We start from the raw sequence: 16443 nt of genomic DNA, 5'->3' as shown, positions 1-16443 counted from the left end.
GTGATTGTGTAACAGTACCATTAATGAATAATGGGCTGAGCCTAATTTAATAAAGCCCATATCATGTATTAGTACCTTTAGTGATAATGGACCTGGGCTATGTGTATATAAAGGCCGATAGTTTACTTGTAGAAAGGATCGGATTAGTGATTGGTGAATTGGAGAATTGATGTAATAATGGAAGAAATATTTAGAATTGATGAAACAAAATCTATAAACATGAGAAGCCATACCACCATCAGACTTGAATATCCATGCCTTGTCAATGTTGGATATACTAGTGAACTCTTGAAGTAACTTAGATTGTGAAGCATATTCTTCCTCCATTGTTGCATCTAATCCCAGTGGCATTTCCTTTATTGGGCCAGCTTTAGAATCATCCATGGCTAAAGAGGCTGAAAGTCTTTTACTAAGTATCAAATGGCAAAGAAAATTAATAAGCAGGATAAAAGCAAGAATAATGCGGCAGAAAATGGGGGAAAACAAAAGACCCCAGGACAGGAGAACAACAACAAGAAACAGCAAACTAGGAAAACTATAAGAACATGATAAGGTTCTTAATGTCAACAGAAAGTTGTCGAGCCTATAAGTTCCAAGGAGCAGTACAAGAAAGAACTCAAATAATCTGCGGCGCTTGACTAAATCAAAAGTACCCATTATGTTTGTACCACCCTTCCCGCGTCAATCAATAATGTATTTCGTATGTGTAAAACTAAAAGTCTAAAAGGTATAAGAAATGGAGGTGGAAAATGGAACAAAGTGATGCAGGGTTTCTGTGTTCAAGAATAGAAAACTGAGAATCTTATAGGAATTGAAACATAGAACAACTAAGAACTCATTTCATAGGCTTTTTGATTGAAATGAACTCTATCACACTAGGTCTTTGCTTCAGTGGAATGTAGCACCTTTTTTTAGTAGGTTTGACAAGAACATAGTGCGTATTGGTACAAAATTTAGCACGTTACGCCTTTGTTTCCTCAGAAATCAGAATATCCAAAACTAACACAATGCCGGTTAAGAGAGAAGAGAGAACTCACCTTGAGAGGAGAGACGTTGGTCTTAGAAGAGTGAGACGACGAGATAAGATAGGAGGAGGGAATGGAGCGCGAAGCAAGTTCACGCACCAGTACGAGGAGGTAGTGATGCATTGCAACCTGGCCATACGGAGATACATCTGCTTTTCGTTTTAGGATTGACTCTTTTGACTCTTGAGATGGACATGGTCACCATGCCCCACTTTACTTTTCCTCTCTTGAACCGTCGCTATATAATTTGGCTTTATAGACTGACATTTGATTTTAGGCTTATTAGCCCTCATTTTGTTACGAAAACAATTTAGGGGTGTGTATCGGACATGTCCGTGTCGGAAACATCTTCACTGATTTTTAACCGATATTGTCAGAAAATTCGGGTAATTACCCGACATTTTTCCGTGAAGAACTAGTTTCGAAATTATCAAATAATTCAAAAAAAAATTCAGAAAAGTCGGTTATTGTCTTTTGGAAAATCGGGTAACAAATACATCTCAAATTATTCTCAATAACAGGGATCATATTATACAAGTGTTTTTTGCTTGTGGAATCGGACACAGGGATTCAAAAGTTGAACAACTTGAACTACAAACCTCATATCAGAAGCTCAAATCCGCAAAGATGAAAAAAATAAACAAAAACAAAAGAAAACCCCAATATTTTTTAATGTGTGATCCGAGCGGATTTTAAACCCGAGTTTGTGAACAACCTCTATAAATTTATCTGTAGTATAAATATATAATATGTAACTATATAAGACATATTATACAATATAATATATAACTATAGTCTATTGTTAACTAATTAACAATATGTTATTATATATAACTAGAGAGTAAAAATTATAGTATATGTATAATGTGAGCAAGTAATAAGTCTAATATGCAATATATAGCTAATTAACTATAGTATAAATATAGTATATAACTATTGTTAACCATGTGTAACGTGTCATGTATATGTTTATATAAATAGTTATATACTTATATGCTAACTATTCATATATTTATATTGTTATATGCTATTTATGAACTAACTTGTTAGTACATTAATTATATATATACAGACATTGATACATACATTCATAGTAATATTATTATCAAAGTATTATAGTCAATATGTAATGCTATATTTACTTAGTATAGTTAGCTATTAAGTAACTAACTAACTATGTTATGCTATGCTTATTTGGTATATATATATATTTTAATCAAAGTGACCTATAGGTTATAGTTAACTGCTTAACTATTCTTACATGGTTAATTAGTTACTTAGTAATATTAAGTTTGTATCCAACTTGTCAATAACTTAATATGTTAGTTAATACTAAATTAGTATATATTTATACACACCAATAAACTATGTATACAAGCTAGGCTCGTAAGCTTTAATCGAGTTCGAGTAAGCGAGTCAAGTAGAGCTTTATATGAGCTAGGCTCACAAGCCTTAATCAAGTTTTATCGAACGAGTCAAGTATCTGTCACTTAATTATTGAGCGGGTTTCTACAATTACGAGCGGGTTTCTGCAGTCACAAATCGAGTTTGAATCAAGTTTAAACGAGCAGGTATCGAGTAAGTTGTCGAATGGACTGCTTTATTTACAGCCTTGTGTGTGTGTGTGTGTGTGTGTGTGTGTGTAAATCAACTATTGGATAAGCCAAAAAAAAAAAATATGCAAAATCACTTTTTTCTCTCATGAACTACCACCATTTATAACTTGGCCCCATGAAAAGGCACATGTCACACTAGCCACATTAAACTATCATTTTGTATTAAATTAAAAAAAAAACCCCATATGTCAGGCAAAATCATTAAAAACGTAAAATGACTAAAATAACATAAGTTTCTAAACAAAATTTACATTAAAATACCCTTAAAATTAAACAAATAATAAAAATACACAAGTTCGCGATATTTACAATCGAATTCGGCCTCAATTAAGCATGTAGGGCTATATAACTTTGGTTAAGGTTCTCTTTGCATGTTTAATGATCAAGAACACGTTATTGATGTTATTGATTAAACCTCCATATATTCTCTTTGATTACTAATTATGACAGTGAGTGTGGATTCACAAACTATTCTCAAATCAATAGAATAGGTAGAAGCATAAACTTGAGAAAACCAAATATTCTCTCTTGAATATTTCTCACGATTCTCATATTTTTGTGTCTTTCACAAAAATATTTATGAAACTTGAGTCTCACAATTTTTCAACTTATCAATCGATTAATAATTTATGTTTCACTATGGTCTTTTATTTATAGACTTGGATTTACAATCATAATTGAGATAAGAGATAAACTGGAGTTGTAGTACAATTAAGACTAAAGCCATAGTAGAACTAAGGCTGCTAGTCCTAATCCCTAGGGTGCATGACTAATGGGAGAAAATTACTCCCCTTGCCCCTGCACGATACGGCCATGGGGAGAAATTCTCTATACGCACCATAGCCCACTACTACTCACTTTTAAGCATGTGCTTGAGTTTTATCCCTTAGGTTCAATGCTCATTTAATTCCACTTAAGCCTTTTGGCATAAATTTCGAGAGCGCAAATCTCTTTAATTGCTTAAGCCCTTAGGAATTAAATTTTTAAGCCCAATCATCTCTAAGTAATAAACCGCTTAGGAATTAAATTCCTTTTACCCATGTTTTATCAAATAAAACAATCCAAATAAATAAATGCATAACCGAGAAGCAAATTAAATAGTTCATTTACATTGGTTCAAAGAGGGACCTAAATGAAAAAAAAAATACAATTAGTTTCAATAAACCCGGCTAAAAGTGACCAACGCAAACATTTACGGATGGTGGTCACGCCTTACAATATCCCTAGTTGTGTGGATCATTTGAGGTCAGACAACTAATGTTGGCGGGCTATTGTAACTCCCAAGACATCTTATTGGAATATTTTTCAAATAAATGAAAGAGTGTTACCAACATTCTTTTTTCTTCTTTTTTTTCTATTCAAGATGGGGAAGGGAGGAAAGGGGAGTATTTCCAACATTTGATACCTCATAGAGGTCGCTCAAGAACCCGTACAAAGGCCTTTTCAGCATCTCTTATGGAGAACTTTGCAAATCACGAATTTTAGACCCAGTAAAAATTGCAATATGAGAGAAAATAGGTAGAGCAGCCCATAAAATGGAACAGCTGCAAGACAACTCTTCGGCATGAAGAGGACTGGAAACTAGATAGGATTCAAAGCCTGCACCAATTTTGCTTTCATTGAAGCATTTATTTATTCAGCTGCAAATCACCTAGAAACATTTCCCACGCTACATCATAGCAAATTCTTATACGGTGGACTGAAATGAACACAATTGGAGATGCTAACTATATGAAAAACAATTCATTTCCATGGGACAAACAAATGTCCCATATATGATCATTCAATTTTTTGCCGTGTAGATGCCTAAGTCAAACAATTTTTGCCAGGTCCAAAATTTAGAATTCATGTAAGGGATCTACAAACTTCCTAAAAACAATGGAAGTTTATGAAGCAAACAATGATGGCTTAAGAAACATATATGTTATTCTATTGAATGTCGTTACATCAATAAGAGTTTATAGAATGTCCTTCCATCAAGGACTACGGCATAGAGAATGATCTCTAATAAGATCCAAGGTAAAGAATTTCATTGTAAGTGGATTCCATACCCTTTTAAGTCACTAAAACATTCAAGACTTCTCATTTGGACTTACAACCCGTACAACACAGTTGGGCAAGGCCTGCTCATTTACAATACTTCCTGAACCAAACCCCAATATTAAGAAAGCTTTCAAAGTCAGATTGTGGCCTGCAATTCAAGGGAAAAAAAAAAAAGGAAAAAAAGAAAGAAAGAACAAAACAAAAGAGGAGAATTAATACATCAGACTGCAAGATATTGTGCAACATCCTTTGTGAGATTTCCTATATTGACTAGAATGTAGGAGTGCATGTAGGATTAAAGTTTACCTATTAATTGCATGAACATCATTGGGAAACACAATGACTTTAACCACAGCACCTTTCTCTTTAAGGGCCCGGGCATACTGCATATTTCAAAAATGAACATATGTTATTGTATTAAAAGGTAAACAGTGTATGCATCAAAAACTCCACAAACCCCCTGCTCCAGCGAAAAGAAAAAAGAAAAAAAGCAAATAAAAAGAATTTGCAAGAGAAACAGACCCTGAATTGCAGCTTAAGAGAGTGATTTTCGAGCACTAGTAGTAGTTGAAAAAACCATGAAACTGAATAAAAATATCAACAGTCTAGTTCATCATTTAAAAGAGAAATGAAATATCTTACTTGCAATCCATTAGAAACTGGAACACGGAGATCCTGAGCACCTAAAAGAAAAAGGATTGGTGTTTTGACCTGCAGATATCATCATCAAAATAAATTAAATTGTACCACAATTTTTTCAAGTGGCAACCTACTAAATATATAAAATTGTGGAAAGTACAGCTATTCCTAAAATGAGACTAGATGCAAGTTTTACAATTCCTGACCGAAAAATGTGCGACTTGATAGTAGAAGAAGTTCAACCCCATACACTATGGCATGTATGCTACTAGAACCCTTCTCACATTGAGCAAACAAAAAATAGACTTTACAATATCAAGGAGCTTCAGATTTCTCGGAATTTATTTGCTTAATAACATTTAGTTTCAAATACTGACAACAAAAGCAAAGCTTGCAGGATTCATTTTCACAATTATTTCATTGTGGACGGACACGGGCTTTGTTATATTGAGTTTTATTTGGCATTAATCTTTGAGTAGGATGTCTTTTCCACTTTAATTGCTTTTGTCAAAAGTCCTAAAGAAGCTTCTGAATACAGTAACAAAAATCAAGCCTCCATTAAGCATACCTTTGAGAGGTGTGAAATAGGAGACTTGCTGTGAAAGAGAGTCAGTTGTTCGGCTGGAGGGGCTTCAGTAAAGCTATCTTTCCCCTTGCTTCCACAGGCCTCCACATAGCACCAATCAGGGATATCTGTTGTACCAACCATCAATGCATGGTTACAGACAGGATTCTTCACAGCTGCAGCAACAAACTTATCTGGCGCCTGTAGCATTAGAAAAGAACTATGATCCCAAGTTAATCCTAGTTCACTTGAGAAGATAAATGTAAATGTGATATCACAAATCATACCATAGTCTTCTAAGCATTTGTCTGCTATATAAATAAAATAGCAGAAATGAAGAAAATGCAAGCCACAGCACCACTAGTCCATATATCAACAAGCAGCCCACTTATTATTATTATTTTTTTCTATAAGTATATTTCAAAAAAGCGCAAAGGGACGTAACCCAAAGTACACAGGATGTATACAAGAAATCCCTAATCCATAGAGAAAGAAGAACACAAATTTAAAAAATCAGAAAAGGTACAATCAGACATAGTAGTCCACGTAAATAAGGTTTGTAGTACCAACTTCTTCAAATTCACATCAAACACAAAGGAGGCATTCTCCAAATCTGCACCAACAGACGGTTGCCCATTTGCCCCCTCCAACTCCCCAACAACAAGCAGCCCACTTATTAAGTTTGGCTTGCATAAATAAAAAAATTATAACAGAGAATATTTGCAACAAAAACTACAATTTGTGGAATTACTGCACCTGGCCAATCAAGTGGGTTGTCAGAAAGCCACCATGGGAACCACCAAATGCTGTAATTTTTGATGGACTGGCCAGTCCCTTGTCAATTACATGATCTATCGCTGTGAGTACATCATTGACATCCTGTGCATAATATAGTTTATAGATTAGGGTTTATAGAGATCCCCAAACTTGTTATCTGAACTAGCATAGAGAGAATGCAATTACTATCTAAGGGGAAAAAAACCCACCTTCACAGGCGTAACAAATCTAGATAGATAATAAGTACCTGAGACCCAACTTTTCCTGGAAGAGATTGCAATGCTTCTTCACCAAATCCCAATGAACCTCTGAGATAAATTACCATGTTAGGGAAGATAGAATCGACACCAGTCATTTGATGATCTAATCTGATATTTAAAATAGTCTGTTCAATCATGCGATGATTAAAATCCTAATGGACCCAAACAAATATTAAATTGTCTGTAATATCAGAATGTAGCACGCAAAAAGAAATTGGCATATCACCTCCAATTAAACCATGTATAAGGGAAAGCAAATAACACTAGATAGATAGTTTTCATTTTTCAATTGGGGAAAAAAAGAAGAAGAAGAAGAAGAAGAAAGAAAGAAAAAGAAAAAGAAACTAATCCATTTAACACAAGAGTTGGGCATCTTAAATCAAGATCTTGGGCATAAGACAAAAGCCTAAGGAGGCCAAGGAAACTATTTGGTCTTCAGAAAAATACAAAGAAGACATAGTAAAACACCCACAAATTTTATTAATTTTTTACAAACTTTTAGTTTTTTAATCTCAAGTTTAATGATCAAAGGCCTTTTAATCTTCTTTTCTAGCTTGTAGAAATCACTGTGAATTTTCTAAAGAATACTCTTTTCCATTCAAATCAGCTCAACAGTTTGATGCATGGTGAATGAACCTAAACCACTCTTTCCATGATGGCAGAAACAGCCCCACAGAATTGGGTTTCAAAATCAAAGTTAGGCTTAAGCCTAAAGGCAAAATAGAAGAGAAGCCTCCAAGAATGGTATATATTCATTTTCTTGAAATCTCAGAGTCAAAGGCATGTATGAAAGGGCTGAATCCATGCCTTGAATTCTCTTTTCAACAGAGAAAAGGTGTATGCAACACCCGATTATCAATGCAAGGAACTTGTGTTGCCAAGCTTAACTTACATAAGGAAACGATGTCTTCTATATCTTTTTTCTTCTGATTATGAATCCAACATAATTTAAGGCTTTAAAATCCTCTTGAAGATCCATTTCAGTTTGAAAGGCATTGAAAATTTAGAAACAGCAAGTCAAACATTGCCAGAGGTGACCTGGGTGCCAGAGCTTCGGTAGTAAATGGGTCAGTGGAGATGGGTACCCCCAAAGGCGATTCCTCAGTCGTTGTAGCGGATGTAGCTCCCCATTTCGGTGATTCAAGTCTGTCCGTCTTTCCCAGGGCCTTGGAATGGTTGTTAGCTTTGAGAGATGGAAGGAGTCTAGTAAGAACATTGAAGAAAGCTGCCGTGTAGGCAAAGTCTTTGATGTTCAGCGGATTACCCCTTCAGCAGATTGTGTTAATGGCGTTCTCCCATTTAGTGTAAGAGGGGATGAGCTGCACCCCTCCTCGGAGTTGGGTTTCTTTTTTCTTTTTCCCCGGGATGAGACCATGGACAGTGAGCCTTTGAGTGTCCATCCCCTTGCAGTACTTGAGGAGCCAGTGGTTCCTGTTTCTGTTTCCGGTTACTCAGATTGGGTGGTTCAGCAGGCTAAGAGCTTCTATAAATTAGTGGGGCTGTCTTGTGAGGGGTATGAGGAGGATTGATGGCGTTGCTCACCACTATTGAATCGGGGCAGTTTCAGGGGGACCAGGCAAGTCCTTCCGGCACTCTTTCTAAGTCAGCAAACAGAGGGCAGCGGGAGTTGAAGAGGTTAGCTTGTTCTATCAATTACGACCTTAAGGGTTTTCATTCTAGTAGAGGTAAAGGCAAGGGGAGGGGCTCTAGTTGTCTATCATGAAGCGTAAGATTCTGTCTTGGAACGTGAGAGATTTGAATGATAGGGTAAAAAGATGGAGGTTGAGAAAACTTCTTAGAGATTGGAAGGCTGATATTGTTTGTCTTTAAGATACAAAATTGGAGTTTGTGTTGAGGGCTGTTGTTCGCAGTTTATTTATTTATTTTTTGATAAGTAATGTCAATTCATTAACAAGGCGCCGAGGGGCGCAACCCTAATACACAGGAAGTATATAAGAGTACTCCTAATAGGAACGAACAGAAAATAAATTTAAAAATCTGCATAAGTAAAAACACTCAAACTATGATGAGCCGCTATCCAAATATATAGCATGTTAAGCAAACGCTTCTGTAATTCTAACATCGATGTCTTCACATCTTCAAAATGCCGTGCATTCCGCTCTCGCCAAATACACCACATTATACACAACGGACCGAACCGCCAAACTTCCTTAGTTAGACCATTAAGGCATTATCAATTTATCACAACAACATTAGTATTGCTAATGAAGGGCTATTATTCCTCTGAATCATACTTGATCAAAGGCTCGAAATCCTGCACTTGAGCGTGAGTTGTCTCATTAAATGCCGCTATTTATATACAAATGAAGGGCTAGGATTGCTCTAAGTTGTACTTGATCAAAAGCTGGGAATCCTGCACTTGGGCATGAGTTGTCTCAGTAATCATCAATCTTGATAATATCTCTAATCTCTAAAGAACCAACAATTAAGCTCTAACTAAAATGTAATGTAGTTCTTAAAGCTTTATCGTTAAGGTTCTTTATTCTCCAAGGTTTGGAATCAACGGTTACGGAGGTGCAACGTGGGTAGTGAGTCATTGTACGAGTCATAGCATGCAATGATTAGATTCACCAAAAATCAGAGACACTTGTTCGATGCAATCTGCACTCCGCAATTCTATGGCGATTGAGCGTCGAGTATCGGGGATCGATCGCCGTGTGGATCGATCGCTTGTTTTTGGGGATGGATCGCCGTTGCAATCGAGCTCCACTTCTTGCCGATCGAGTGCCCTCCTCAGCTTAGCTATTTATAATATCGTGTTTTGTTCTATATATTTTTTTTTTGATAAGTAAAAATATGGGGTGTAAGCCTCAGACATCAAAGGAAGGATAAAGTTCAATATATATAAAATATATATAGTTGCAATATGTTTTTATTTCTATTTTGATTTATAATCATAAACGTGCCTCAAATACTAATGAATATTTAATCCTATAAATATTTATATTAAACATTAACGAATATTTATTCTTGTAGATATTCATATATTCTTTTGTCAATAGGTCTTCAATTTCAATTTAAGACGTTATATTCTATGTCTTAAAATCTGGGGCGCTACATGCTGTATGTGTAAAAAGAGTAGGAAATCCGTTGAACATCTGTTACTTCATTGCAAAGTTGCTCACAAAGCACTCTCTCTCTCTCCCTTGCTGTCTCTCTTGGCCAGCCTAGTTATATATGTGTTTAGAGCCTTTTAAAATATCTTAATCCTACTTTGAGATACTTTGGTAAGCTTCTTAAAGCTCAGTTTATAGTATTTTCAAAAGAGTTGTATTTAAAATAAATACGTTGTTATAATGCCCAGATAAAAATAAGTATTTTATAAAAGTGTCGTTATGCTGCTCAAATTTTAATAAGGATTATTTATATTTATTCCGTGATGCCGCCCGTATATTTCTAAAAATATCATACCCGTTATTTATATTAATGGGGTTGCTATTACTATTTTTGTACAAAAATAATTACATTTTTAGCATACTAATGCTGTTGTGATGCTTGTAATAATGCATTACAAGCATCATGTGGTCATGCAACCGGCCACATGTACTAAACTGTATTGCAGTGATTAGCATACTAATGCTGTTGTGATGCTTGTAATAATGCATTATTACATTATCACAACCCATAGGTGTTTAGCAATTTGTACTAATACACTATCACATGTACTAAATTGTATTGCAACGAACACTTGTGTGAATATTTCTGAAGCAGGAAAGGACTGCTATAAGTACAAATTACTTACTGAGAGTGATACTAATTTCCATAATCTAATGATTATAGATTTGTTAAATTGTATGTGTGAATGGAATATTGCATATTATGCATGTTGTTGTAATTAATGGATTTGTTATAAATAAATAGACTGGGGGTTAGAGGCCCACGACACCAATAAAGAAAGACCGGAGATGGTTAGAGACCCACGACACCAATAAAGCAAGACAGGAAATGGTTAGAGGCCCATGGCACCAATAAAGAACAAGACCGTATCATGAGTTAAAGTCTCATGGCACCAATAAATATCAAGACTGTATCATGAGAGTCTCATGGCACCAATAAATAAAATTGTGCATATAGAACTGTCATAATATCATTGCATTATGTGTTTTTAAATAAGCTAGTAACCATTATATTATTGAAATAGTTGACTCACACAATTACAGTATGAGATTATGGAGTTATCCACGATCTTATAGATGAATGTGTAGAAATGGAAGGAGTGGAGTACTAGGACTGTCAAGATACTTTAACCAACCCCGATATATGTGGATGAGGCTAACTACTGCCTCTTTTGTGTGATAGACTACCCTGTTTAGTCTATCTATTGAATATATGCTAGACTTATCATTTACATATTTCTTTTAATATGTAATGTTTTACATTATGGTTTGTATTAGGTTAAAACAATGGTTATGTAATATCAGCCGCATGTGGCACATATGTAAGAATACTTTGTTCATATTAATTTATATCTAGAGGTATTTCAGTCAGCTCTAATTTGTTATATTCCTAAATTTTAAAAAGAAAAATATATTCCACTGTGAGATTTTATCGTCTCTGATGTAGTAATGTCACGTGGCTTATTAGATATAACCATTTACACCTTTTTATAAAAGGCGGGGCGTTACACAGCACCACTCAATCACCACGACACTCCTCTTTTGCAGATTGTCATGCATCAAAATTTTACCCAAAGCTGTTGTCCATACAAAGAAAGCCACCCTTGTAGGAGCCTTAACACGCCAGATACTCTTCCAAGGAAATGAAGGGCCATCTTTCCTATTTAACACTTCATAATAGGACTTCACTTCAAATAGACCCCTTTTGGAAAGGCTCCAAACTAACCTATCATCCACTCCATGTCAAACCAAAATAAGAATAAAGCCGAGCGAAGAAAGAAAGTACCATCTCCATCTCCCAATCCTGGACTGGACACATAAAAATAACATTCTACTGAATAACTCCATTTTGAACAACCAAGTTACCTGCTACCATCGCATCTTTATTCCTCACAATACTAAACAACTCTGGAAAACATTGCTTCAAAGATCTATCCTCATACCATCAATCATGCCAGAAACTTACATTCGACCCAACCCCAACCTCAAAATGAACAAGGTTACGAAACTTATCACATCCCCTCCTAATATGTTTCCACACTCCCACTCCAAAAGTACCCAACACCTCTTTAGAACACCACCCACTCCTTAGACTCTCAAATTTGACATCAATCACCAATCGCCATGATGCCCCCCTCTCTCCCTACCATACCTCCACAACCATTTCCCCAGAAGAGCTTGATTAAAGTGGATGAAATTGTGAACTCCCAACCCGCTTGATTGTAATGGACTACAAATCTTGTTCCAATTTCACTAAATGAAATTTTGCCTCATTTCCAATGCCACCCCATAAAAAATCCCTTTGAAGTTTATCAAGTCGATTAGTTACGCCCACTAGAATAAGGAACAACAAGAAGAAATACGTAGGAAGGTTAGAAAGAGTACTTTTAAGAAGAGTCAACCGACCACCATTCGACAAATACATCCGCTTCCATCCAGCCAACCGTTATTCCATTTTCTCAATGACACCATTCCAAATAGAAACGGCCTTATAAGAAGCACCCAACAGCAAACCCAAGTATGTCATAGGTAAATATGCAACCCGACATCCAAGGAGTTGAGCCAACCCTTCGACATCCTCCACCTCACCAATAGGAACAATTTCTGATTTTCCTAAATTAATCATCAATCATGAAGCTGCCTCAAAGCATAAGAAGATACAGTGTAGATGTCTAATTTGTTCTGCTTAGGCACCACAAAAAATCAGAGTGTCATTGGCAAACAATAAATGATTCACAACTAAAGCATCAAAATCCCTAGGTCCCACTGAAAACCCTGTCAAGTTACCCTGATCCATTGCAGCAATCAGCATCCGGCTCAATGCCTCCATAGCTACCACAAACAGTAAAGGTGAAAGTGGGTCCCCTTGTCGCAATCCATGAGTGCTATTAAAAAAACCAAACAGGGTTCCATTCGCAAGAATAGAAAATCTCATCGTAGAAATACAAAATCGTATCCAAGCCGTCCATTTCTCCCCAAAACCACAACGCTACAGCAAATAGAGCAAGAAGTCCCAATTAACATGACCATATGCCTTTTCCAAATCAAACATACACAACAGCCCAGATTCCCCCGATCGAATTTAACTATCCAAGCATTCATTAGCAATAAGCACTGAATCCAAAATTTGTTGACTGCCAATAAAAGCATTCTGTGTGTTGGAGATAATCTTGCCCAATACTGACTTAAACCTGCTCGCGAGAACCTTGGAAATAATCTTATACATCCCTCCCACCAAACTAATAGGGAGAAAATCTTTCACATCCATAGCACAAGTCTTCTTTGGAATTAGAGAAACAAAAGTAGCATTAAGACTCTTCTCAAACTGACCTCGGTTATGGAATTCTACAAATACAGCCATAAGATCCTTTTTCAATATTTCCCAACACTTCTAAAAGAAAGCCATTGTGAAGTAGTCTAGACTCGGTGCCTTGTCTCCATTCATAACCTTGACCACATCCCACACCTCCTCCTCAAACTCTCTTTCTAACCAAATACTCTCATCCACATCAATGAATAGGAAAGATAGACCATCCACCCTTGGCCTCCAAGAACACTGCTCAAAATACAATTTGTTGTAATAATGTACTATATGCTCTTGTATCTCCACAGGATTCTTGGACGTTGCACCGTTTATATTCAAAGAGTCCACATGATTGAATTTACGATGGGAGTTGGCCACCCTGTGAAAAAAATTTATATTCTTGTCCCCCTCCTTCAGCCACAAAGCTCGTGATTTCTGTCTCAAGTTCATTTCCTCAAAAAGGAGAGTTTTCTCCAGCTCTCTCGACATATCTATCTTTCGAACCCTTTCCTCCTCCTCTAAGCAATGGCACTCTTCAACTAAATCTCGCTCGCGAATACCCTCCAATAATTCATTCTTTTTCTTCCCTACATCACCAAACGCTTCCTCATTCCATTTCTTCAAGTCCGTCTTCAAAGCTTTCAACTTATTAGCCAAAACGTAACTTGGTAATCCATAAAACTCATAGGACATCCACCAAGTTTTAACCTAATCAACAAAACCATCCGATTTCAACCACATGTTTCAAATTTAAAATACGCGCTCCCTCCACTTGGCGCCCCACAATCCAACAGCAAAGGAAAGTGATTGGACAAAAGTCTTGGCAATCTCCTCTGTGTCTCTTCAAGAAAAAATTCTTCCCACTCTGAAGAAATTAAGAACCTATCAATTCTAGACCATGTTTGATCTTCTTGATTATTTGACTAAGTAAACTAACCACCTTCAAGCGGAAGATCCACCAAACTCTGCATGAATATGAAGTCTAAAAACTCTTCCATTGGTGTAGAATAGCAGGCAACACCTAACCTCTCGCTTGGAAATCGAACCACATTAAGTCTCCCCCAATAAACCATGGCATCTTCCACCAACTCAACAACCCAGCTAACTCATCCCATAGTTCCCTCCTATCCCTGTCATAATTCAAACTGAAAACCCCCCCAAATGCCCATACAACATTATCACCAGTATTGCGCAGAGAGCAAGCAATTGTATATCTTCCCACACACTCCTCAACCTTCTCTACCACCCGTCTATCCCACATTAACAAAATCCGCCTTCCAATCCCTTGAGATAACTGCCATCTTCGTCTCCACCAAACAGAGCTTCACTTGTGAGGGAGGGAAGATGGATCCCATCCTCCCTCCCTCCTCCTCTTCTGGTTCCTCTCCGGTCTAGGTTCTCTTAGCTTTTCTTCTTCGCTTGGGTCTTTTAGTTTTGGGGTTTTCTTTTGTTGGGGGTAGTTCTCAGTGGTTGGGTTTTCCGGCACGCTCGCGCCCCGCTCGTGACCTCGCCGGCTTGTTCCGGTCCTTGCCGATGTCGCCGTCTCTATGGTTGCCGCCGCGCCGTTGTGGGTGGCTGTTTTTGTTCATGCACTTCTTGGGTTGTAGATCTACGGGTTTTGGGGCCTCCTCGCCGTCCACGTGCCTCTCCGGAGGACTCTCCGTCGTGGTCCGACTCTTCTTCGCCGTCGGCACTGCTACTGGCGGCCACCACGAGCCGTTCCGGCGCGAGTGGCTGTGGGTGTTTCTGTTTTTTGGGTGCTAGATCTGCGGCGTATAGGACCTCTCCTGCTCACACGCGCCTCTCCGATGGCTTCTCCGGCAATTTCCGCTTCTTCCGGTGGTCCTTCCGGCTAGTTTCTCGCCGCTCCGGTTGCGTGTTTCTACACGTGCCGGTGGCGCACCAGTGCGCATGGCTCCACGCGCCACTGTTTTTTTTTTTTTTTTCCCTCCTGTAGCTCTGGCTTTTCTTTGTATTTTGGGTTTGCTTTCTTGTATTTGGGGTATTGTTGTGTGGGTTTTGGGGGTATTGTTTGGGGGTTTTCTTGGGTTTAGGGGTTTTCTTCTTTGGGGGTTTTTTTTTTTTTTGTATGAGGGGGGGTTACTTTGTATCGTGGGTTTTATTGTATTATGGGGGGTTCTTTTGTATCTTGGGTGTTTGATGGGGGGTTTCTTTTAAATCTTGGGTTTTATTGTTTTATGGGGGATTACTTTGTATCTTGGGTGTTGGATGGGGGGTTCTATTGGGTTTTATTTTATTATGGGGGTTACTTTGTATCTTGGGTGTTTGTTGGAGGGTTTCTATTGTATCTTGGGTTTCATGTGGGTTTTGGGTGTTGTGGGTATGTAGTTTCTTATGGGTTTTTCATGTGGGCTAACTGGGTTGCTCCTGTGTATACTTCCTGTGTACTTAGGGGCGTCTTACGCTTTTTTAATGAAATTTTCTTACTTATAAAAAAAAAAAAAAAACAATATCCGCCTTCCAATCCCTTAGTAGCCCTCTAATCCGCAACCTTTTATTAATCTCATTTAACCCTCTGGCGTTCCACATTAAGATTTTAGGCTTCATAAAAAACGAGATGAGCCCCTTCCCCTATGTCGGCCTTTAATAGATTGTACCCCCTTCTTCTCATAATTAAGGGACCAAGCCAAACTATTTAGTTCCCGCTGACCTTTTGCCCCTAGTGTAGACGGAATAGTATTGGTATATTCTGCTATTGATTGACCTCGGGCAGCTTCAATCTCCTCAAATAATGCCAACAGTTTATCCTCGTAACCTTCACAAGATAACCCTACAAATTGATAAAATCCCTTAACTCTTTCCACCACCCACCTAGTTGACACCCTAGGATGATGCCCATCTCCCACATCCATTGCCAGGGGTGTGAGTAACAACAGTTCACACCCCTCCAAATCCCCCCTTATATCATCTTCTTCATACTATAACAAAAGGTCTTTGGTAGATACTCCTGCATGTCCAAAGAATACTAATACAGTACTCCCTCCTCTCCCACCGCACCCTTGGACGTAGACCCAATCTCCATTTTACCACCACTGCTCTCCCGGAAAAAGCTCTCC

General features: G+C 37.6%; 1 protein-coding gene across 4 annotated transcripts in view; it reads right to left on the bottom strand.

The window, feature by feature from the left end:
- Positions 1-4545: 4545 nt before the first annotated feature.
- LOC133874687 (acylamino-acid-releasing enzyme-like) overlaps positions 4546-16443 on the bottom strand; it is a 44676-nt gene continuing 32778 nt past the window's right edge. For all 4 annotated transcript variants that reach the window (XM_062312563.1, XM_062312578.1, XM_062312586.1 and 1 more), the window contains 6 exons: positions 6913-6973; positions 6645-6767; positions 5892-6089; positions 5327-5395; positions 4991-5067; positions 4546-4832 (listed from right to left, as the gene is read on the bottom strand). In XM_062312563.1, coding sequence (XP_062168547.1) covers positions 4769-4832; positions 4991-5067; positions 5327-5395; positions 5892-6089; positions 6645-6767; positions 6913-6973 — 592 coding nt within the window. In that variant the 3' untranslated portion in view covers positions 4546-4768. The remainder of the gene's footprint in view (positions 4833-4990; positions 5068-5326; positions 5396-5891; positions 6090-6644; positions 6768-6912; positions 6974-16443) is intronic.

The sequence above is a fragment of the Alnus glutinosa genome, chromosome 1 (assembly GCF_958979055.1).
Source record: "Alnus glutinosa chromosome 1, dhAlnGlut1.1, whole genome shotgun sequence".
Classification (NCBI taxonomy): domain Eukaryota; kingdom Viridiplantae; phylum Streptophyta; class Magnoliopsida; order Fagales; family Betulaceae; genus Alnus; species Alnus glutinosa.
This window is presented reverse-complemented; position numbering and strand designations above follow the sequence as displayed.